This window comes from Rhopalosiphum padi, chromosome 2, assembly GCF_020882245.1.
Source record: "Rhopalosiphum padi isolate XX-2018 chromosome 2, ASM2088224v1, whole genome shotgun sequence".
Lineage (NCBI taxonomy): Eukaryota > Metazoa > Arthropoda > Insecta > Hemiptera > Aphididae > Rhopalosiphum > Rhopalosiphum padi.
The window spans coordinates 9,580,116-9,607,763 of NC_083598.1; the positions used below are offsets into that span (position 1 = coordinate 9,580,116).

The 27,648-nt window shown below is 30.1% G+C and overlaps 1 protein-coding gene across 4 annotated transcripts in view; it reads left to right on the forward strand.

The window, feature by feature from the left end:
• LOC132919240 (serine-rich adhesin for platelets) overlaps positions 1–27,648 on the forward strand; it is a 244,618-nt gene that overhangs the window by 178,742 nt on the left and 38,228 nt on the right. For all 4 annotated transcript variants that reach the window (XM_060980639.1, XM_060980643.1, XM_060980640.1 and 1 more), the window contains exon 8: positions 15,463–15,639. In XM_060980639.1, the coding sequence (XP_060836622.1) occupies positions 15,463–15,639 (177 nt within the window). The remainder of the gene's footprint in view (positions 1–15,462; positions 15,640–27,648) is intronic.

Below are 27,648 nucleotides of genomic sequence, written 5' to 3' on the forward strand. Positions count from 1 at the left end.
TTTATTATTGTTATTGATCATAATAACATAATGTATGTTTTATCTACAAACTATTATATGTGAATATTTTGATTGGATACGCTGTAAGCATTACCTTATGCATATAAAATATAAGCACGGTAAAATATCTTTTGATGGCTATGAAACGTATATTAATGGACATTTTTATTTCTACCACCACCCCGTTCCCTAAAAATTGTTCGTATATTGAATAGAATATATCAATAGCAAACTTTTCAATAATTTTTTTCGAAAATAAATGAGATTCGTTGGTATAGCAGAAAAATAAAAAAAAAGTGAAATCGAAACGTTCATTGCGTATTATTTTAATCAGCTGTCGTTGTAGGTCAAAGTTTTATATTTTATTAGAAGAAGACTTGTGTTTTTGTAAATTACATCAAATTATTTAATTGTTTAGTATTCAACTGTATCACATATCCCTGTCGTATATTCATATTAAAACTTTAAACTATAACTGATAAAAAAAATTGTATAAGCATTACATTTTAAGCTTTTCTAACAAAATACAGCAAATTAAACGTAATCTTTTACAATTCCTCAAAATGATATACCTAAGTGAAAAATTGAAATAAATTGACCTTAAAACATATTGTGTATTAAATTATATTTTTAAATGTTAAAAAACACATGAAATCAATTATTGATGCTCTTTAATAAAATTTGTTGTTGTAAAAATAAAAAAAATAAACAGTTATATCGTATACTGATACAATTCAAGATTTTACAAAGAGTGAGAGAGAGAATAACTTCTGAATTTAACCTGTAAAGAAGACTTTTGAGTGTTTATAGAATACTGAAGATTGAACGAATAAAATAATGTTTATACCAAACCAGAGTTGAATAATTGAATACGAATACGAATAAATTTACAGAAATAATTATACAATCATTATAGAAACGTGAAAAAATGTTTGTGAAAAATGAATAAACAAATTTAGTAGGTATCCCGTGAGCTGTGATCAACAGTTTTGAACACAGAAATATGCCTCATGTAAACTGTATAAAATAAATTTAGAGACGGAGATTTCAAATAAGTCAAATACTCATTTACGCGTGCTGAATTTATATTGAAAATTAGTGGTACTACTATACTACTTATTTGACCTTCTATATATACATACATATATATTATCCGCACATGGATAAAATACAGATAATAATATGTTTAAGGGTCGTATTCATGGGTTAAAAATCTAAACGTTATACGACCATGAAAAGAGACACTTGTCGTAAATTTACGTAATATATTATGGGTATACTAATTATACCCATAATTACTAAATATAGAATGTGAAAATTATGAGCAAGATATACATTTTAAACTACATGTTGTTTCGTATGTGCGAGAAAACGTTTAGTAATGCTGTACTAGTACCTGACCTGAATCCTTATCATAGGCATGCACACGGGGGCAGCAGAGGCAGCATATGCTGCCCCGGGACTTTCTTTGGGGCTACTGGGGCCGGCAGATATTAAATAATGGGCCTCGGTAAAATTATATTTCCACAAATAATTTTTTTTTCATATTATAAATAATCAATATTAAGTTTAGGCTTGTGGAAAAGTACACCTTTAGTGGCTTAGTATCTTACTGTACAACTTTTTATCCAAAAAAACAAATAATCAATACAATTTTAATTTTGTTACTCAATAGTAAAAAAAGTAAAACTATGTGCTGGTTTTAATGGTGAATTTGAAGAATGGGCCAAATTAATTTTTTTGCCCCTGAAACGGGATGCTGCGCACGCCTATGATCATTGTAGATTAATTCATGTGAAGACGAATGCATACTTACCATAGGTCGTAAGTACACTGAAAAACCATAATGATGTGTATTTTTTTAAATAATTCGGCTGTGCCAATGATTTTATTGATTAAAATAGTATGTTTCAGTCTATTATTAAATATTGGTTTGTGTTTATTGTTCCGTACCTCACTATAATTTAAATATTTAATGATTTTCGCACCATTTATAAATGCGTCGCAAAATAATTATGTGAACTATATATTTTTATAATTTGCATTCTATCAGATCTTTTTTATCAAATATCAAAATGTCATGCGAAAATATCAGTGTTCAAACTCCACTAAAATTTTATATTTTCAAATAACAAATTGACATGTATATAGGCAACTTGCACGTTCTTCATTCCACTAAAATTCTAGAACTATTTTTAAATTCTTCAAGATGTAATAGGTGTAATAAAAATGAAATATATTTTCTAAATGTTCTCAAACAATTCATACATAATATTTTATTTTTGCTTACCATGAAATTTCATTTAGAAATTTAATTTAAGGTAACTGATAAATGTATGGTTATGTAACGAGTGTATGACTTATTCTTGATGAATGTCTGAAAAAAAACCTAAAAAAAAAAAATTAAAAACAAAAACTACCATTACCTACAAAATTTTAATTTGATAAATTAATTAAATTTTGAGTGTTAACAATTTTACATAAGCTCGTTTACAATAATAATTACTAATTACAATACATGCAATATGCCTGGGCATTTTTTTAAATTCATTAATTTTTTTATGTTGATTAAGAAAGTTTATTTTTTTGCTTCCATATAATAATTTAATCTAAAAACATAAATAAATTTAAAAATCTGACAGTTAGACAGTGTAAATTAAATTATAAAAATTACCCCCTCTATTTAAATAAGATCATATGTGACACTAATGTTTTTTTAATGATAAGATAATTTTTGCTACAATAAATAAAATATGATTCAATAATAATAACAAACTAATATTTGGAAATTTCCTCATCAATGATCTTGTAAGACAATGTGGACATTTGGATATTCACCCCCAATAGATATTTGAATATTTTCTGAACGAAAAAAAATACTGTGCCAACATAGCTCAACTAAAATTAATTTTCGTGTACATGAACCTTATAATAATATACTCAGTATGGTTTTTTCATAGAAAATATGAGGGTATTTTTTATATATGGAAAATGAGTAAAGCTAATCTAGACCTAATTTTTAATTTACAATTATACAATATAAACATATTAAAAAATAAATTCATTTTTTATGATATATTAATACATTTTTAATATATATTAATATATTATAAATATATAATAGTAAATAAATAATTTACAGAAGAAAAATCCCAAACTTTTACTTAAGTATAAAATCCTACATTTTAATTAACTCGTATAGTGTTAAAAATCAAAGAAAATTACATATTTTAGCGATTAAAATTATTATTGTTTGAACCAAAGATTTCGTCTTTAATCGTTTAATTTTATAAGTATTTTCAGCAATATTCCTATTAATTTTCCTCCAACCATTAATTAGAAAATAGTAAAGATAAATAGAATTTTATAATTGTTGTACAACTTAAAAAAACACAATAAAATATGAAAACAATATTACATACATCTTGTTTATTAAATAATGTTAATAAGTTGTTATGTTTAACATTTTCTATCTATAAAATCAAAATAATTTTTCCCGAGAATTTTTCTATGTACTTGTTTGCATGCTGGAGAATTAAATCAATTATTTAATAGCTTCATACGTCTTAAATTATACACACATATATGTATCATATTAATAAAACTGAAAAACAATCTAAAAATAGATATAAGCCAATATCCTGATTTAATTTGATTCTTCGATAGCGATGTGATAACAGCATTTTGCTTATATTTCATAAGAATTATGGATAATGCGTAATTAATTAATTTAAAAAATATTCTAACTTAATTGATTGGGTGGACTGCCTCCACCTACCACCCTTAAACATGCCGTTGAAGTCAACCAAGGATATAATACGTATAATATAATATGCACATCCATCATAATCACACAACAGCGCAAAATTTAAGACCTTATGAGTTATGATATTTCAATCTCTTTATAATTTGAATAAAATATTGGCGTTAATATTAATTAATCTTTATAATTCAAATTTTAGATATCATTTTATTTTTTCTACTTGCTGTTTGTATTTGGCCCTTCATTTCTTGGCCGTTCTTTATAACTGCCTAATTATGATATCGTTTGAATTATTAATTTTCCATGAAAATAAACCTCTCTGACCTCTATAGTATATTTATTTTTAATTTCACAATATATTGGTAAAAAAACTTCATTTGAAGTGCATAAATTGTATTTATAAATATATAAGCGTTTTATAAGCTCATTTCCCAGAATGCTCGAACCGATTATTAATTTCAAAAGACCTTTGGAGTTTGAAAACAGAAATAAGATCGAAATAGGTATATAATACATAATATATATTATAAATACACAGACGATTTCACAGTCTCTGGAGCTTAGACTTCGTGCAGCTACCTCCCATATAAAACGATAATAATAAACGAGGAGCTCTATAACAATATGTTCGCATATTTATATTTTCCCATACCAATTATTTCATCGAAATTCGATTGGTCGCAATAATATAATACTATACTCGTATTGGAATATTTATGGTTCGATAATTTAAGTACCATGCTCTATTTATAATGCCTGCTCAGTATTATGTCGTATTAAACACGCCGTTCGATTTTTATGCGATCGTCCCTGTTTGTAGCTCGGGTATAATAGCGTGCATGTGTGTAAACCCTGGCCGAACAACATAACATTAGTAAAAATACTAAATTCCTGAGAATTTGGCTTAAAATATAAAAGAAAAAGGAAAAAAATACTGCAAAACCGATACACTGAATCTCGTCTTCTTGTTTATTATTATTTAATTTTTATCACGTACATGACAAAAACCCAGCACATTTAAAAAAATCTAAAAATTCTAACACCAATATTTAGCACATAATTAGCATGAATTTGCACGACTAAAAATACGATTTTCATAATACCGTTTAACAGTTAAAACATAAAATCAATGAGCCGTACTGAAACAACGTACATATTTTTTTCTATTTGTTTTTGGATAACCTACGTACTAAAATTGTACACTAATAGCGAAATTACTAATAAAACCTACGCCCACAGTTTATATATCTTATTTAGAGTATTCTCATTTTCTCATCAAGTCACGGATGATTAATAAAATAATATAAAAACACACATTAATTGAGTCGTTTATTATTCTTAACATTCGTATAAAAGTAATTTTAAACATAATGTTTCATGAATTATTCGACACTCAAATGTATTATTTTACTTCACATCAGAGCGTGTTTAAAATTGTATTCATTCTGATACTATCTATGTAACATTTTAAAATTGCTTATGATAAATTTGTCATATGTATAATATAATTATAGACTAAATAAAATAGTTATCTCGACTAATTTTGTTATTTGTTAATATATGTATATTGTATATACATAATACACAATTCACATATTACAATCTAACAATATTTTGGTATATTAAAAAAATAACATTTATTATCATATTATTTAAATTACTTCAAATCGAGTATTTAAGAGCTCTCTCAATTTTTAAATATTTTTGTAACGAGATAATTGTCTGCTAGGTTTGAATATTCTTCTAATTTACAATAACTGTAAAATAAAATAAACTATAAAAAAATATATAAAATTAATATTATAATAATAAAAATTAATATTTTAATTATATTGACTATAAAATAAACTTATAGTCAATATAATATACTATTAAATATAGTAACTTCATAAAATTAACATTTAACGGTAATCTATTTTAAATATTTTTTTTATCCTTATTCAAAATATAAGGTAATTGGTAATGTAAATGATTTAACGTGTTTTAATGTAAAGTGACCGATTTAAATGAATTAAAAATTTAATTGATTTGATTTGTCTATGGAAATATTTTTTTTCAGATTAATCCTATATAGTTACACCCAGTTGTTTTTTAATTTATTGCATTTAACTTTAATTAAACAATTTAGTTTATCACTTAATTTTTGTTTATCACTTTAAACAATAAAATAATGTTCTTTTATATGTATTTTATTATAAAAACTATTTTATAGTACAAGTTTTAATTTAAACATAAATATTTTATTTTTTTGTAATATTTTTTATTAATAATATAATAATAATATGTGGTTATTTTACTAAATATACAAATTTGGATTATTACTTTTATTTATAATAAATAAATATTTAATTATAATATAAGTACTTACTTAAATTATGTTAGATTATATTTTAACAGAAATTTCACTTTTTTCCATCTTATAAAATTTACTATATGCTTGACACTTCTTTCGTCCAAATTTCAAATATTAATTATTAAATTTTAATTAATTAAAATAAAAAAAACCAGAGTATATTATCAATTTTGATCGTTCTAAATTTTTTTGATATTATCTATAAACAGAAATATCAGTTTAATTAACGAACATAATTAACTCTTTTGATCATAATTGAATATAATAATAAATGGTCTTAAAAAAATTGATATTATTTGATTTGTTACAAAAATTTTCAATGTTCTAAGCCTACCTAAAAAGAAACTTATATTGACTTGTTTTGTTAAAAATAATATTTTAATACTTATATTTGGTAGTATCACAAAATTAGAATTCTAGTTGAATAGTTTTCACTAAAAAGTATTTATTTGCTTTAATAACACACACATAAGTTACTATGCTAAATAACAATATATTTTAATCGATTGTAACTTCTATACGTATTATGTTATAATACATAGTAATTTCGAAAGTAGATGTACATTAAAAAAATATATTTTTTTCTTTTATTATTGCATATATTATGTCGTTTCAAAGCTAATAAACAAATTTCACGAATTATTAGACAGAAGCTCTTAAAACATAAAACACAATATTAAGTTCTACAGAATATTCTACCTTTAATCCTTTAGTATTTTAAATTTAAACATTAAATATATATTATGTGCATAATATATTCTGTTAAGTGGGTACCTAATTGAACAGTTTCACCAAGGTTAATTATTATAACGTATAGCCATTTTCCATTTTGGTACAAGTGCCTGCAGGCTGCAGTTCAATGTAGTTTCGATGTTTTGAATACAATGAGTAGAAAAATTAACATAATTGTATTATTATTATTAGGCAAAATTAATAACATTTATCCTTTCGATTAGTGCCATGCACTCGTTAATGATACTATGTCTATTATATTTTAACAATAATAAAAAAGGAAAAAAATCTAGAAACTGGATGTCCGTAGATCGAAGTTTTAGCCAAAGTTGAGACATACACCACATAGACCTAAATCACCCGTCAGAAGCGTAACCGAGTGCCGCACCGTATCAGACGTGGTAGTACGAGAGTAAAGGACGACAACACGTACGCACTTTACTAAGAGAGGATGATGGGATGATAGTCGAATGCCGAACAAAAATAATACGTTGAGAAACTTCCTCTGCTAATGTTCTTTTTCTCTTTTTGTCACACAGCTAATGGTTTTGTTTTTTTTTTTACGGACCCAGATACTAGAACCCTCGGTTTTTTATGCGAGATCCATTTTACTCTTGGAAGTTTGCCCTATTTTCATTTCGATGCGAGGTTGTTGTTGGTGTTTTCTTTTTCGTTTTTTATTTATGCGGGTAGTATTGACGTAAATAGAGCAAAACGACGGTCAAATATACGGGTCTTAATGATCATATTCGTTGATAAGAGGAGAGGTGTGTGCAATGTGTTATTTAACATATTATTATTTAAATCGGTCTTTTTTATACTTATCCCGAAAACACTTTTGACGACTTTGTTTTTTAAAAAGCACTATTGATCCGATTTAAACAACAAAATGTTTTTAATCACATAATGACACACTCTTAAAAATCGTTTATTTTGCCGTTTACGTGTATACAGAGTTAACATAATTATTATTACTAATTTTCAGACATATTAATATTTAAACGATTAAACGTAATGTTTTTAAACCTTCGATTTACACTTTGCGCATGGAGTATATACATACCACTCATAGGCCGTATAAAAATTCCTCGAACTCCAGGCAACCAGTAGTATCCCACCTGCATAATATGCACTGTTTATGTTTATTTTTTAATTTTTCAACCGACACCTCGCAATCGTGGTAGATGAATTCCTCGCTACGTCGACGACGGAGTATTCAGGTTTAGCTCGTCTCGGGGGTTCGTGGCCAACTCTGATCCTGCAGGAATCTTCAGATTCTTCGATTCGCATATTTCCGTCGTCACCATTCCGGATAATGTTCGAATTCCTGCAAATTTTGGGAAGATATTATGTTATTATTATTATTGTTGTTGTATCGTATCGACACTTGGCCAGCGTGACATTGTAAACACTCGTGGCGCGTGGGGATATAATGGGGTTACCGGAAGAATTTGTTTAATTGGACATCCCGAAAGTGTTTCTCGAGCCTGACATAATGATAATATTCCACACCTCGGTCTAGGGTGTATTCGGTGGCGAGGTTGGAATTACCTTAAAAAACGACGACGTCGACCCATGACTGCGTGGTTATTGTCGGCACCTATAAAGAATTACGTGCACCCGACTCTTGTCATATATAAATATATTATAACGTTACACCCTTGACCAGCCCTAACAGAGTGAAGCCAGTACGGGTTTATCCGGAGCTAAAGTACGGTTGTGAGATTAAGGTCCAATGACCGGCGCATCACGTAGGCACGTATACGTACACGAGAGCTGAATGAGGCATATACGTGACGCCCCGTACAGCGTATAACAGAATATCTGCGCAATATTATGTATAATATAAATATGTTTATCGTTCAAAAGTGCAGAGGAACAATAATTGCCGCCGACCTGAGTGAATACGCCGATAGACACGTCATTTGGCATACCAATTATCCGCCGCCGCCGTGGCCACAACCGTGGTGTTGATGGGACACGACGAAACGAGTATTATTCTTTTTTTGTCGACAATTATTATTATTATTATGTTATGGTTCACGCCGAGAACAGAAATATTATTATTATTATTATTGTCGTTGTACACGACGATAACAGCACGGGGCTCGGACTCTTTTTTGCTCCAAAAGGATCCGACAACGGCGACAATTACAACTATACTGTATAATACTGTTCTATTGTTAAAACGTATCACGCCCGGAAAATACGACAATATATAATATATTATATTGGTGCGCACAACGGACGACAGTAAACTATAATAATATTTGTCACGTGATAAAAATATAATATTATGTCGATGGACTACAACAGTTAAACAGTGCTGTTGTGTATGAAGAAACTCGACGAAAACCGAGAAGCTGTTGAAATAGTGGTGACTATAACATATGAAAATACGATTCCATTCCATTTTCAATCCGAACAAACTGTAGATTACGATTTAAGATAATATTATACATAGCATAAATTTATTTTCTAATGCTTAATTTAATAAACCACGAAATAAATACACATTATGAACAATACTAGTATCTATTATAATTATTAATAACTACTATTTATTAGTGCTCGGAGTGGATCTTTTAATAAATTGCAAATATACCGTAGAATCAAATAAATCATTTTTCATAAATTAATTTCAATTAGTTTTTCAACTCATATACAAATATTACCAGAAATAATATCAGTTTTAAGAAAACAACATTTTACTTTTTAGTCAATTTTATATTAGGTAAGTATAAATATTTTATAGGACAAATTTTTTTTTTATGACCCGTATTTTCACCGGTAGACTTGCTAATTTTGTGTCATATTTTGGATTTATATCGTTTCCTGTTTGTCTTATCATTTATGATGTAATAGAAATATCTATTCTATAATTAATTGTCATACACTTTAGTTTATTCAGACGATCGCAGTATCTTAAACCGCGTCGTGAAAAAGTAGGCGGTTATCGGTTCAATGCATGTGCCGGTTATTCGTCGTTTTTTTATTTACCACACGTCATAATAATATATTATCGATATTGTATAATAACAATATAGGTTCACCCTGTCGATAGAAATACGACGACAAACGAATAAATATATTGTTATGCGCACCCAAAAGGCGGTTCGGGTGGTGTTCGCGGTCGGTTCACCCGAAAAAATGGTCGAGACGTTAAAAAAACAGTTTCTTGCTGCAGTTACATATTGTTTTCTCGGCCATTTTTCTCGATTTTCTTTAAATCTGTTGGGACATTCGAACCGTATAAAATACCATCTGCGTTCAATTTCCAATCTATATAGATAAACAGTAATAATATCGTACGGTATAAATAAGAAGAAAAAGGATGTTGTTTTTTGTTGTTTTTTTCTTTCAGTTATTGATCTTATTCACAAATAAGCCTTGATACACTAATCTGGCTCTTCGTTACGTTAAACGGAAGCCCATACACAATTAAACTTGACTAGAACATTTTCGTTTTTTATTCACTAATCAAATTACTTCATGGAAACACACTATTAGAATACAAATTGACAGACATAGACATCACGCTGTGACTTTTTCAAATCCTTTCCTATCAAGATTACCTGATAATGGACTATTTTATAAATAAATTTTGTAATCATGAATGTTCGGATCACATTATTATGTGCAATGGTGTAATAATAATATGTTATTTGTAAAATAATATTATTTTATTACAATGGATCCGTAATTATTTCTCTAATAATTTCCGTACGAAATCATATTAAATGAAATAGATATTACAGGTATGTAGAAAAATATGATAATACCTTTTAATTAAATGATTATTAAAAACCTGTCTAAGCCTGAAACATCATACTTTTAATGAGATGAACTTAACCCGCAACGTTCGTTAATAAGGTTTTAATTATTTCAATAAATAAAAGCTGATTACAATCTCATTACGATTTAAACCAAGTAATTAATAATTAAACTGTACCTCCTAACTTGTACTTAAACTCTAAATAATATGCCGATATAATAAAATATTGTTCACCATTGGGCGATTCGACGTTTTATCCATGGACACGAATTTTCTGTAAACGATAATTACATTTTCATTTTATTATAGATTAAAAGGGTTTATCAAAGATTTGATTCTATACATGCATAAACTTATTATAAACGAGGAATATAAGACGGTGTACAATTTGTCATTTACTTACTAAATCTTTTTTTTTTTTTTTTGATAACGGAAAAACAACTAATAGTACTTAATTTATAAACACTTTTCATTTCATAAAATATTCAACGGTAAAATCTACCAGTTTCAGCTCGACAAAACTTAAAAGCATTTCCTCAACCACTAAAAACCCTTTCTAATATAATATTTCAAAACTACACTTATATTTCAAGATTAAACATGGCCCAATTTCAGTTATAAGTACTTACTTTTATCCCCGAAAATGTTTTACTGGTTTAACGCAATTCGTTTTTTTTGTAATACCTTTTTGAATTTTGTTTTTTTTTTTTTAAACAGGCTATAATGTAATATTTTATTTATAATTGACACAGCCTACATTTCAAATTTTGTATAATTTATGCGAAAAGCAAATTGCGGCCAATTTATCAATCAAATTTAAAAATAATTAAATTGTATTTATTTCTCAAACTCCCGCAAGATAAACCTAATTTAATAATATATACCTGATATTTCCATACATTATGATTATACTGGATCAAGCTGGCGGTATGATGTCATTTATGTATCATAATTAGGACACAAGACAAGTGTCGTTGGAAACATAATAAAATATCAACAAATCGATATTGAAATCAATAAAATGTGGGTATATTAATATTTTATCAAATATTCAAAGTCATGGCAAAGTCTTGAATGACAACTGAAACGTATCGACAAAATCGCCAACGTATAACGACTCACAAGAAATAAAATTATAAGTTATGACATTAAATCACCGGTGATAAGCAATTAAAAGTAAAAATCAATCTGACACATGTAATAATTATTATTGTAAACGACGCGTGCCGTTTAATTGACTCTCAACTTCGATCAAACTTCGCCGCGTAATGACGCGCAAAAGAACTTTTTAAAGGGTAGTCTATGTTTTTACAAAAACATATTTAATTGCGATTTTCATCATTGATTTTTCTTTATTTGTCTATATCTCTCCCTCTCTGCATATATTTCTACGCATATATCGACTGCGCTGCCGAAAAATAACATAAAAAAAAAAGTGTAGGTACGCAAAATTAACGACCAGTGGCTGGTATATATAATATCATATTATAATAAAGGTGCGTAATATTACAGAGTTCGCAGACACGCGGACGGCTATTACACGGGTTCGTAATCGCTTGTGCATCTGCCGGAGCTATATGTCTCTTCGTCGTAAGCGCCTGCATCATCACTGGGGCCATGAGCGGATTATTGTCCTGGAAAACGGTATGGAGTGTACATACACTCCCGTCGCCCACGCAGCAGGACGCGCCGCCTGCGAAATTAGATAATGTCATTTTCAGGAGAAGCCGAAGAGAAAACGTAACAATATCGAAAGACGTTAGCGTCAGAATATTAAATTACGCTTTCCGTTCTACCGCTCACTCTCTTTCTCCTTATCGCTTTCTTTCTCAATCTCGTTCTCTCGCTCTCTCTCCTCTCTTTTTATCTCTCCTTTTCTCTCTATTTCTATGCATCTGTTTCGTTCCTTTACCATCTTAAGCCGTCTACAAGGCGATGTTTTCTAATGAAAAGAATATCGTCTTAATGCTGTGGAAACAAACGAGACGAGATAGATGAAAGCACATGGAAAAAATCCACTATAACAAATTTATGCCATGCTCCGGCCGATGTGAAAAACTGATGAAAAACTCCCTTATAGCTCAATATATGTTCTTCTGTTCGTGGCTCATTTCACTTTACGCGTATTTGTACGCACAATAAAATATAAATATATTACTTTTACGTGATACGATGACAATACACGAGTAATATAAAATTAAATTGAATAACTTCGCGTCAATAGTCCAATAGCTGCTGTGTGTCATTTTTGATTTATTAAAATTAGTCCAAATACAATATTGCTCTGAAAAACAAAATATAAATATTATTATATAATTGACAAAGTTATAAAATGTATGAATTTGGTTTTTAAATAAAAATGTATATCTACTTAGTATATTTGTTTCTTATAATAATTGTTCTTATACAATTGTATAGTGTTTACATGTAGAAACATAAATTTTATTAACTAGTTGCACACTTGTACATGTATTATAGTTTTAAGATCTGAGAATAGAGAAAAATGATCTATATGATAAGTATTTTATTTTTATCCAACACTGTCTGTATTTATAATGTATGAATACAAAATTTAACTCTCACTCCACATATTTAGTACGTATATTATGAATCATTAAACGTTTTATATAGATGAGATTAATTTTTAAACAAAATAGTTTTACTTTGCTATCAAACACATTATGTAAAAAATATTAATACAGCTAATTCTGTCGATAAAAAAAAATTAATATATCATCTATACATGAAGTAATGATTTTCAAACTGGTGATAACCCTTTATAGCCCAAATATTCCATGTGCTATCCAGAGATTTATACTAACAAACAAAATTTAATCTGTATTATTTTATTCTCACAGTAATGATTGCATTAAATGTAACCAAAAAGATAAATATATATTCGAAAAACTTTATAAAACAAAAAAAATGTATAAATACATCTATTGAATATCAATTATTTGACCGTCGAAATATAGGTATGCGATGGTCTGTTATTTTTCATAACTATAAAATGAAACTAAATTAAAAGTAAACATGATTTTTTTTTTTTAAAACTCACCAGTATATTTCAAACGTTTACTCGTTAGACCTAGCAAGAGAAAAAATGTAGCAAACGTTTGCTGTGTGGACCTGGCATATGGGTATATAATAATATATAGTCGCTCGTGCGCTTACAGATCGCCGATACGTTAATATCCACCATCGTATGCGCTTGTAAGTGTGTATACAATGGTGTATATTTGCTCTGCCGCGCGCGATATCAAGTTTTCTTGCGATTTATATCTAAAAGTTCAATCTACCGTTCCTCGTGGGAACAAGGGTCGTGTGCGACGGGGGCGAGAGAAGACCACGACTGCGTGCAGCACAGATCTCGTCGTCGTCATCGTCATCGTCGTTGTCGTCGTCCCCGTCTCCACATCCTATCATCCGGCACGCAGACAATGGAGAAATAACGTGGCGTTTGGAGGTAATAAGTTCAAATTACTTCCGAGCCGAGTGTCACGAAATGAAACCGAAGTTCGACGTCGCGGCGGTCCCGTTGCCTCTCGCCCCTCACGTACACTACCGCACTGCTTACTCACTCTCTCTCTCTCACACAGACACACAGACACTCTCTCCCGCACGCCCGGTTGCGTTTTGTCATTCGATCTCGGTCAAACGACGACTTTTCGAGACTCTCAACTCGGAGGAAACCCGTGTCTGGGCGGGTCGGTCGGTCGGTCGGTTAGGGATTCTGAAGTACGTGCGCCAAGTCAAGCGCCACATGACTGTGGTACACACTTGTGAACCAAAAGATGAGTACCACATATTATATTGTGTGTGTGTGTGTGTGTGTGTGTGTATTGTGTATATATTTACGGATATTATGTATACGCGTCATTAAAGGAAAATACGAAACTACACACACACACACATGTATATATGTTTTTTATATTATTGAATGTACAACAGTGCAATTCAACTGTTTTACAAAAGTAAAAATTCCTGTTCAGGTTTTAAGTAGGTAGCGTTTCTTGGAGTTGTCAACTGTATAATATACAAATACAACAATTGTAATATACTATATAATATTATTATTACTTATATAGATAGCGATGTGCATGAATTTCCCTCGAGTTGAAAATTATTCATGGTATACACACACGTCATGGCTTATGAAACAAATTATTATGATAAGCACTTAACGCAAAATATATATTATATATGGTTATACATTCTTTAATCGTTGTTATAATACTCGCATATATCAGCTCTCGTATATTTTATTACGACTTTCAGTAAAGTAAGGTAAAATACAATAATTAATATTTTTAATAAAATATTGTAGGTAGGCGTATTCATTTGAATTTATCAAAGTTAATTATAAATAAATATAACGTCAAAGAATAATGATGTGCTTTTCGTTTAACAATATTGTAATATTATTGAAGAAGACTACAGATAAATTAATATATTTTATTCAAATCAGACAATTTTTGTCGATAAAATATTAATACTTGTTGACTTATGATAAAAACGAAAAAATATATTATATAAATATTTTTATATTTATATATAAAAATGAATATATATATATATATATATATATATATGTGTGTGTGTGTTTCAAATGCAATATAACTAAAACCAATAAACTACTATTGTTAGTTTACGTCTTTACGATGAGCACACAATATGTTATTCCAGTATACCAACATTGTATATACGACGAGAAAATTACATTGTAAGCTTATTTACTGTTTATCTAAATAAAAATCAACCCCAGCTTTTATGCAATTGATTGCCTTAAAAATAATAATAAAGAAATTGAGCATATTTGTTTCGTTTTGTTTTCTACAGAATGGCCAACCGGAAACGAGAAATGCGGCAGACAACGAAGACAGTTTTACAAAACAACAATTTGATATTATTCAACAGATTATGCATCATACTCAACAACAAATAGCGTCATCAACTGTTTCAAAAAATTCGAACTTGAAGAATTCGTCCAACGCAAAAAATTGGAACAGCCAACAGGTACAAATAAATTCTCCGTATTATTAAATTTAAAGAAGATGACAATAATAGTTTAAATCAATAATATTAATCTTAATATGTGTAGTATATAACTAGGTATATTAGTAAATACTAATTTAATTTATTGCTTAATTGTGGCACGTATTTAAATGTAACCATTACACTAATGAAATAAATGTACGCAAACGCAATACGTTCATTATTAATGAAAATATCGATTTTTCGTAAAATATACTAGTCGTAACTCGAAAGGTCTCTATTATACTTTGAACACAACATGACATCTTCATTTTTGTTTGGTTTTTTTCATACCTTTTTCAACCCCGTTCACACGTCAGTGGGGAAAAAAATTGTCCTACCCGTGTCTAACCTTATTTTCTCCGGCAAAGGCGTTCTAACTCCATTTCGAATTTTTGCGCTTTTTAAAAAGTACGCATACACGTTGTACGAAAGATGAGAAGAAAATAGGGTAATTTCAGCATTGCTTTATTTCGTCACGCGGAAAATGACATAAAATCAGAAATAGTAGTCATATGCATATACATATCATTATATACAACACGCATGTGTAGACTGTAGGTATGTTCGTATGTACTATGCGAAAAAGTGTACAATCGTCTTGAAAAAAAAACAATTTTACCGATCTCATGGTGACAAACACATAAGGACTGAATTTACATAACAATTGCCCTTTTTTATTATTATTATTTTTTTTACGATTCCGATATACAGCGTTCTTGGCGATCACCCTTCACTACACCACCACCACCACCACCACCACCGATGCCATGACAATATTGTAAACGAAATATGTGATATGAGGGATGATGTGATGAGAACAAACCTTATTCGTTTCGATTACCTACAAAAATAGAAAATTCTGTGTGCCGATAAATTAGGATTTTGTGACGTACAAATATAAATGGGTATAATATAATAATATATTGAATATGCCACATGGGTTTTCATAATTGCAGAAATCATAATTATTGATTAATACAGTATACGTGAAATTTTTGAGATAATAGATCTATGTGTCTGAAATCGTAACAGAAGATATAAGGCATTTATAAACAGGATTAAGCATTACGTTAAGTTTTAAATTAACTATCCTACCCTTATGATTTAGTGTGTGGACAATTTTAAAATCACAACTAAAACGCGAATATAGTATACAATTTTATATTATTATCATACACTGTACTTGGAATACGATTTAATTATTATCACATCCATTAATATTGATCCATTCATATATAGTGTATAGTCGGCACTCACCGCGTCTCGAAAGTGCTGTGTAGTTCATATACCGCGCATACGAGATAATTACGGTTAATGTACAATAGGTCCAACAGGAATTGTTACTGCGTTTTCAATAGATCGTTTTTGTTCGTTCCCGAGATTAATATATAGATACAATTCGAAATAATAGTTTTTGTTTTCACCCCCATTGTTTCAGCGCGGTGTTTTTGAAAACAGCGAGTGCCGCATATATTATATAGTTATATGGCGCACAATAAAATATAAGTTACGATTCAACTTGGCGCCATAAATTTGCCAAAACTTACTTTTGGTACCTCGAAATCGGGATACCCGAATTAATGTTATATGATTATCTGAAGACTGGGTATACGGAGTGTAGTGCGTACTCGTTTGATATAGTTTATATTTTATATCCGAACACGCCAAAAGACGCTTTCTTCCAATTAACGTTGCGGCTGCGAGATTATATAAACCTCATCGTTATTCGCCTTTTGGATTTTAACCACCGGCGACGGCGACGATATACTTATAAATAATATAATAGCATAACCAAATGCAATATTCCACTTTAACGCATTTTGTTTTTATATTTTTCGTTTTTCTCTTCCACCGCACACGCTGAGTTCGAAGTTTTGCGCCGGAACGGCGACACGCTATCACTCGACGTAGCGTGTGCAGCGATTTCGCTTAAAAAAAGTAAATGGACCTTTGCGACTGTGTTGGGTTGGAAACCCCAAAAAGCTCACGTCATCGTTTGCGAATTATATTTATGCGTTATTTTATTTTATTTTTTTTTTTGCTCTACTTCTTTTGAGGGGAGGTGTTTTTTCTATTTTTTTCCATTCGTTGTTCGTTGTTAAGAGGGGAACAAAATTTATGTGCGACCCTTCTCGAGCTTTTCCACGTGCTAATGTCCTACGGCGCGCGCCGCGACGTACGCTCCTCAAAACGATACCTGAACATGAGACGCGACCATTTCCCGTACAACGTATAATTTATCATCCGGCCGACGACGTGAAATTGCAGAAAAAATGTTTTACCTTTTTTTTCCTCCTCCGTCCCATTATTCCGGTGCAACGGCTTTGTTGCCGTACACATTATACACAATAAATACGCCACATGTGCCTTTATACGACTAAGCCACGTTTTGTCACGAGTATTTACAAGACAACCACTCATACATAATAATATGCACAGAATCATACACCGTTAATTAAATGACAATACATCGGCCTCCGGTGGTGGTTATAGTACGACTGACCGTTAATAATAGAAACGACGTGTTAGTTTAGATAAGAGAATATTATATAAGTGCCCGAGTATAGTACAGTTCTATAGTATAAATAGCTACAGTTAAAACTAAATGTTTTGATTTAAAAAAAAATCAATTACTTATTTCATATTAATGACAATATTGATAATTGTATTGTTCTATAAAAATATATTTTTATTTATTAATATTTTTTACACTACTAGCCTATTTTAATTTTAGCTTAATGAAAACAATTTGGGAAATATACGTAGGTATTATTAATAATTTTAATGCGTGTTAAATCTAATAGCATGTAATATACTATAGTATTATGTAACTGTAAGTCGTACAACATTCATTTTGTGAAATGTGTAGAATTAAAACTTGGAATTATACTTACTTAAATTTTACAATCAAGATTCTAAAAACTGATAATTTTGAAAAAAAAAATAGCTTTAAAATTAAAACTATAATATTATGATAATTTTTATTTTTTACAATTAATAATGTAATTTATATAAAAATTTATAAAAAAACGAAACGTGTAATTATTAATTTGTAGTTTAATGACTCTTGTAACCATAGAGAACAACAAATCTATTAACCTACAAAATATACAAAACTACATTAGAAAGTGCTAAATAATCCTTAGCCCAAGCTCAAAGTGAGTTTTAATAGTCCTCTCCCAACGATTTGATGTATATTGTATATATTATGCCAAAGCCATAATCGTATATTATAATATATTTGAAATTATCTACGATAATTTTTGTGACTACTAAAGTGCAACCAAAATTGACAGCATACATACAATAAACCAAAGGACCCGTGCCGAATTCGTATTTCCCGTAATCGATAACGCTGATAATTTCTTTATTTTATACTTTTCCCAACTAAAACCGATTTTAATCAAAAAACGGAAATGCTTATAAGTCTACAGTGTTTAAAAAATGTTGTATCCATTGGGAATAAACAAACGTAATATAGTCTGTGGCTGTTGACAACGCAGGGGTCACGATTTATAAATATATAGTCAAAGGCCCGCCGGTATAAAATCTCGATTTTCCAGCGGCCCTGCGGAGTATAGTCGTTCGAGAGAGGGTACATAATTTTGGACGGCGGCTCCGGTACAGACGTGGATTTCATTTTATTTAGTTTTTATTCCTCTCTCTCATCCCCCTCCCTATTTCCCACTCAATCACTCTCTCTCTTTTCGGAAGACCAAAATGCCGTCCAGCTGATAGAACCCGCACTAATGTCCGCACAACGCCTATACTATTATAATAATATGTGCGTGGTGCGACGTATTCAGGTCACGTATGGCTTAAAAAACGTACCGGAGATTTTAAACCAACATCGAGGACCATTTATGTGCCCTGGAAACCAAAACGTACGTATACATACAACCGTAACGTGTCCGCAAAATACGAATTTTCCGAATAAAATTATACGCAGTCCGCTTAAAAATAGCGCACGTACTTATTACCATTGTTGTTGTATTATTATGTACGCCCGCTTTGTAGTTGTACGTCCTTTGCCAAGGTATAATACCTCTTCCCTGTGACGACTATCGCCACGCCACAGCTACAGTTACCGGGAACATGTTATTACGTAGGTCTCCGAGTCTATGCCCGGCAGCCATATCGTCGACAAAAGGTTCTCCTCTCAAAGGTTGCTAATTTATAATGTGAAAAAAATTAATAAATAAAGTCCGCTGAATTGTTGAACGCGGGGGCGAACGAACGTAAGTAGATATACGTATTTCTAAAAATAAACGCAGCCATTGAAAGACGATGGGGTACATACATATACTGCTTTTTTGTTCAAACATTATATTCGTTCGGAACAAATAATATATATAGTTGCGATGGTAGCAGTGAGTATAATAATTTCAAAAATTTTTCCATTCCTCTCTCGCTCTCATTCTCTCTCTATCTGTATTTCACTTGCTCTCACCTCGAGCGCGTGCACTCGTTCTAGCCAATCGGAAGTTATCCCTTTATTTGACGTACAGCAAACTTCCGGTGTACTGGTTTCAATTCTATATTATTTCAGCAACGGAAGCAACTTTTGTGCATATATACAATATATTTTATATACATATGTACATCAAATTATACGTTATTATTACCGTCGTTTTTCGTTGAACGCGCATATTATTCAATGTTTGTCAGTCATCCCAAAACCTTTACATCATGTTAAGATAATCATCATAACTACTACTATATTATTTCAACATTAAAATATAATATTTATCAATGTATTCCATTAGTTGTATCTGATGCATGCCTATCCGTTTCTGACAAATACACGTAATATATGAAATTATTATCAACGACACATTCAACAACATTTGTATGGTTAATTTAAAGTATTTATCCAATAGTATATTATAGTTTATAATACGCGTGCAATTCAATTGTACCTAAATATTTAAAAATAATGTAATGATGTTACATATATATCATGTACAATTGTACAAATGATATAATTATACAATATTTGTTTGAATCATTTTTAAAACTCAAAGATACTTTCATCCCCAAAGTATCAATGTTGTATGTTGTTGATTTGAAGACTATATAAATATTTATTTACTCGATAACATTTCGTTACTAAGAAAAAAATTGCAATTTAATTTTTTGTTCAAAGAAATCATACGACAGTCGTTGCTCCATTTTTCTTTTGAACTCAATACCCGGGGGATCTGTAAAAAGTATAATATTTATTTTTTAAAAACAGGATTCGTATGAGCTTAAAAAATATATATATATACTACTTTACCCTTTAAATATTTTTAACGAACTGTGCGTCGTTTACGTGGAGTTACGGACTTTTAAAAAATAAAAATACGGCGAATTTCTTGTCTATACACTTTACACTAAGACGTAATATTCTACACGTGCTGATGTCTTGACTGGAAATCTGTTTTTGGCGTGAACTGCTACCACAAGACAGTAATGACCTTTTTATACATATATATAAAATATAGGTATACATAATATGTGAGAACTAACCGTTAGGAAAGCGACCCTTGTATATTATAACAATATTATGTATAATACGATACAGTGTGGTACCGCACGAGAGAAGTAAATTTACAAACATTAATAACGACAATAATTATCGTCAAAATATGCGTGTCGTCATCCGGTGGAAATAAATTGACACCGAACACTGACGTGTGTCACATTAGACCGAACGGCGCCGCTAAGGGTGAACGGAAAAAGTGTGTGTGTGTGTGTGTGTTGCTAGAAGAGGTGGTGGTAAAGTAGAGGGGAGGACATTATTTCTCAGGTGCGTTTGACGAATATGCATGACAGCGTCATTCTTCAACCGACCCTATAAATGGCACTCTTATTGCTGTCTGCAGACGCACGCACAAAGCCTACCCTGCGCGACCCCTTAGGGATACCGAAAAACTACCCTCTTACCGCCACCACCACCGTCTCCCGTTCTCGACCCGATGGTTTTCACACTGCACATGCACACACACACAATTACATATTATATACCTACAGTAAGCGCACAGGCACATATACGAATAACAATAATAATAATAATCATATCATACGAAAAAAGCTTCGTCGACGTCGTCGAGATTTGCTCACAGTTAACCCCGCTCTACTCCGTCTAACCCTTTCCAGCACTCAAAATCCCTCATTCTTCGGTCTCGATGTTTTTCCACTGTGTATAATATTATTAGCGTACGAGGGACCGGCTGTGCTATATAATATAATGTTTGTGTACGACTGACAGGTGGTAAGCGCGCGTAATGTCTTATCCGTCACGACTTTTTATTTTTCGCGTTTCCAGCACACACATACACACGCGCGTGCGAGAGCGCACGATAACGACGTAATTTACACATTCCTGATTAAATTGCTATCATATTGGTTTATATAATATATTATTCAATTCGGTAAAAATGAGCGAATTCCGTCTACCGCGGGCAAAGTGCCAACGACGTCGTATATTACATAAATCACTATATTAGACAACGCTTATTTTCTTGGTGTCAATATAAACACGAAATTTATCAAACCAACTAACTATAAATAATATTCTATCATTCAAAATATTTGATTTTATTATTGAAATAAATATGATATAGTACTTAAAACTAAAACGAAAAAGTAACAATAATATACAAACACAATATGTGTAAGTACTGTAGTATTATAAGACCGAAATTTGAGACCATAATATTTCATGAGTCAAAAATATTATTATTTTATTTGTTTAATATTTTATTAGACTGATATAAAGTATACTATTTAAAGGCAATATAGCAATACAATGTAAATAATATTTTCTTTTCATATTATATTACGATGACGCGACATCAAATGGAACAACTTGTCTATAAAATTGGCACTAATGTGTATTTTGATATTTATTCATTAAGAACAAACTTCTGTTATAAAAACATTCATTGGACGTTGAAAAACAATTCGAAAAATACAAATAATATCTAATTCAGAAAACCATAATATTTTATTGTTATTTATAACATAAATGCATTTCATCATCATGTTATTTAAGTACAATAGTTTTTGTAAATAACTGTAATAAAAAATTGGAAAAAGTAATAGTTTATAAATAATTAATATACAACACAATATCCATAATCGCATACTAAAAAGACGATAATGTTTATTTAGAATTTTCATTTTTTAAAGTATAAGAATAATTAGGCACTTATTGTTTTTTAATGATTAAAAATACAGTTAACTTATTTTGAGTTTCAAAACCGTATTTTTTATTAAATACACATTTCAGAGCAACTATAATTCCACTGGTTGACAAACATATTTATTGATTAAACTATTTGAATTTCGATTACGCCGCAACTTTGGTCAATTTAATTACTTATTAGATAATGTTGTTGGAGTAAGTTGTTATTGTTTGTCGATTTAACCTCTGTTTTATTCGATTTAGAATTATCATAAATGAGTACTTTAGACTACGGGACTAAAATAATGTTCTATAACTTATAATCTATTTTTTTAGTACTCGAACAATTAACATTTAACGGTATTAATTTTATTAAGATTGAAAATAAAATCGTGCATTGTTTCAAACTTTTAAACTTAAAAATAACAAACGAATAATTTTTAAAATTTGTCATTACAGAAGAAAAATTATTAACAGTCGATAATAAAACGTGTGAATGAAATTCAATGAACATTGTATGATAAACTAAATGAATATCACTAGTAAGTTATTACTTAAAACACATGCCTTCTTTGTAAATCAAAACAATAATACACATGAACACTATTTTCGCAGTAAAACGTTTTATAAGAGTATTCAAAGAGAGCTAAAATATTTACTAAGCTTGTACACATTAAATAGCAAACGAAAGCATGTTTTAAATACTCAAAATTGCATAAACAAACAAAAAAAAAGATAAAAACTACTAAATTAAAAACTCGTATGGAGTAAATTGAAATAAAAGATCAAATGTTTAAATGTAAATTTACTTTACGCTTAGTGTAAATAATTAATGGAGTGTAGAAAAAAAACAATTTCTAGTTTTTACGAGTTCACGACGACCGTTTTTTTTAACGATCTCGTAAATATACGATATTTACATTTTTATTTCGAATTAACTTTGTAAAAATATGACTGAGCAAACATTTACACATCCTCATACAAATGCGATTACGATTTATTATTATGACAAAAATGCGCTCAATTATGCACTCGTGCATTGTTCATGTATTTGCTATACGATGATTTTTCTTAGGCGCCCGAGCGGACACACATAGTATGCATAATAATATATTATTATATATTGCACTAATACACCTTCTCACCCTCTTTCTAAGCGCAACAAATTTTAAACGGGTTTAAATTTAAAAAAAATACATTTTTTATCCGTATATCCATGATCTGTTAACACGTTGATGGCGATGATGATACGATGAATATGTATTATTATTATTATATGCGTGTATTATTATCATATACGAGTAGTCCACCGTACAGGGCGAACATAGGCCGATAAACTGTCCTCACACAATTCCACGGTCAATACTAACACATTGTACACAGGTCAATTATTTTTTTATAATACACGCTTATTGAAAGTATTAAAGTTTTTAAAATATTTATTTCATATACTTTAAAGTAACAAGTAACGAGACAACATTTTTTTCTCTTTGTATTGTTAATATTTTTTAACTTTTTCGAATAACAACATTGAAAAAAATTTAAATTTATAAAATAGAATTTTAACGAGTAGATTATAATGTGCATCTGGTATATTAATTAATATTAAGTTAATCAAAAAAGAGTGGTACGGGGTAGTCCACACAAAATATGTTGGTCCACTACTCCGTTCTTCTATACATAGGTAATTTACACAGCCGTAACCACTAATTAATTATCGGTTCGAAATTCAATTTATATATTATATATATTAAAATTATTAGAAAAATATCCTGTTTGACTACGTAATATGAAATGCAAATATAATATATTGTGTTATAACAAACCGTAGTAGGAGAAAATTAGTATTTACATTTAAACGAACCATCCCGTGTGTATATTTATGCACAAGTCCGACGTATACTCACTCGCTCGTCTACGGGATAATTTCAATAGATTACGTACACGTTTATACCTAAACCGACCACATGTCATCATACTCTTCCGTACCTATCAACTACGACTTATACTGCGGCGTCTCGACTGTGCCCGCGACAATCTAAACCTGCCGACCGACGACGATCACATATTATTATTATAACGTACAGGCTCCGGCACCATGCGAATCGGTTAGGACTTAATTATGTTTGCCTCCGTTCCCCGCGGTTTTATATGATTTGTATACACGCACACTCACACGCACATAATATTACACGTACACGTTTATTTATATATCGCATGAGTATGTGTGTGTGTGTGTGTGTGTGTGTGTGCATTTGACAGTCGTCTCGTCGGGATTTATTTCCGTCTGAACAATGGTGCTATTGTGTCGACCCTCTCCCCTCCTCCGGGTGCCACAAGACACCCCCTTAAAACGTCACACGTACCCTCCGCCTCCCGCCGCGATCCGCTTTCGTTGACTAAATACACATACGCAAGCCTTGGCGCGTGTAACGTGAAACGAAAACGTCTTCGACAAGCGTATATTATGACGGGTGAATGTAGTGTCACCGTACATACGTAATAGTGTGGCTCCGTGACTGCTGTTACGGCACGGAACACACCACCGCCGACAGTCGTATGAGCTCGGAAAATATATTATTATTTTCTTCCCGGAATGTCGCCGTTGCTGCAATGCCTCCGTCTCCCGAGTAATAAATAATAATAAAAAACTAAAATTACCCGGCGAGACGAAGAACTATCGGTGGTGGATATCGATGGATGATACGAGCCGAAGTCTCGAGTTCCACCGACCCGACGTGGCGCACCACACTCCGTCATCGTAGTCGTTACGCGATCGAAATTAAATAAATCCATGGGCTTATCATAAATGTTGTATATTTGAATCGTTTTATACGTTTTCCGTCTCCCGTCTAAAAATCACAAGCATATATGGGATTATGGCATTTTTTATTTTTTATAAACGCTGGACAGAATTTAGTTTAATTTGCAGTAATACTGTTATCGTCACTTTCCAGTATCGACTGAAAGATTAAAATAATTAATAAATATTATATCAATCAACATAGAACATTGGAATAGACTTTACTGAGCATTTTTTCTACAAATAAATCGTAATAAAGTACTATTTTTTAATAAATATAAAAAAATCCAATAACGGATTTATTAATATAAATATTACACATTTCATTAATCTTGGCTCAAAATAGTATGCAATATTAAATTTCATAGAACTAATAATTCACGGCGGTAAAATAACAATTCTTGACATAAAATCTCACTTGCTTAAATTTCTTCAACACTTATCTGTAAACTTTCCATACGCTTAGAGAAAATATTAAAGAAATCAAAAATTGGGTATGTCTTAGAGATACCATATAAATTATATTTTCGCCCTTTAAAAGGTTATTAGGGTATTACATGTATTACAGTATTTATAAGGGTATTACATGAAACATTTCAATTACTATTATATCAGTAAAAGTGTTCATATAAAATAAAAGTAATAATATTGTAAAACCAATACATTCTTTACTTCACTTAAAATCACATTTTGATTGGTTTTTACTTTTTACTCTAGCTTATTCCGTCTGACCATTGCTACCTACGTTATCGAGTTTGCTATTTAATCCTAAAATTAAATCAATAACTATAATTTGTATATGATTACTATAAAAACAGACACTTTGATACGGTCACAAAAAAAAACTGAGGTTAAAGTATTTAAATACAATATGAACTATCTACACTGACCTAAAATCAGTATATCATGTGAAGTTTTTTTAATATAAGTCTTGTCATTCAATAACTTATTGTAAATACATCAGCGAAAATTTTGAGTATAGATACAATTTCGTTCAAATACTTTCACGTAGGTACGACAATGTACTAAAAAATATTCAGTTATCCGTTTTTAATGAAAGAACTTGTTTACAAACGCACTTACTTAAATCAACATCATGTTTACAATGTAATTTGTTAATTTAGTAGACCTTAAAGGCAAAAAGTAAATAGAAAAGACAGTATTATTAAAAGTAACGAAACTCATTAAAGCAAAATGCCAGAGTTACAAATAAAAACTTTTTTTAATTATATACTCTTTATGTCTTGTTAAAAAGTGAGTATAATTTAAGTGAAATTATTAATGAAAAACCATTGTCTAACAAATAGTTTATGTACATTTTTTTTATATAATTTGAAATATATATAATTGAGTACCACAGCATAGATCAGAACCACTTATTTATAAATAATGACATATTTATCATTGCAAACACTTCTAAAGGAAAAATTATGAATCTAATAAATTATCAAATTAAATACCTAACCCAAATTTGTATAGGTAACTTAATTGTTAGCAAACAAAAAAAATATCACACTCAATGTATTCATATTTTTATTAATATAAAATACATACGTAGATCATTATTCATATATTATTATATATTCATACCTAATTATCATATGTTGCCTAAGTTGTATTGTATTTCTGTAACATTTTATAGTAATTTACAATAGCAATGATTGTCCATATTGCATCCATAATTCACTATAGATTTTATATGTCTTTAGCTAATTAAAGCCATACTAACCATACTAACCATAGAATAATAAATTAATAATGAAATTATTGAAACATGAGTACCTAGGTAATCAATTGTTTATTTGAAAAATATTTATCGCATATCTTTGTTTATATTTTCTCGATGAGTAATAGCAATCAAAAAGCTGTGTTTAACTTTCTACGCATTAAGCAGAGAGTAACTTTTTGAGTTATGGAAGTTGAGTTTCAATTAAAACCACAAGATAGTTATTTGTGGTCCATTATACCACCTATTAGTTTTCTGAGTTGATAATTAAAAAATGTATACAATCCA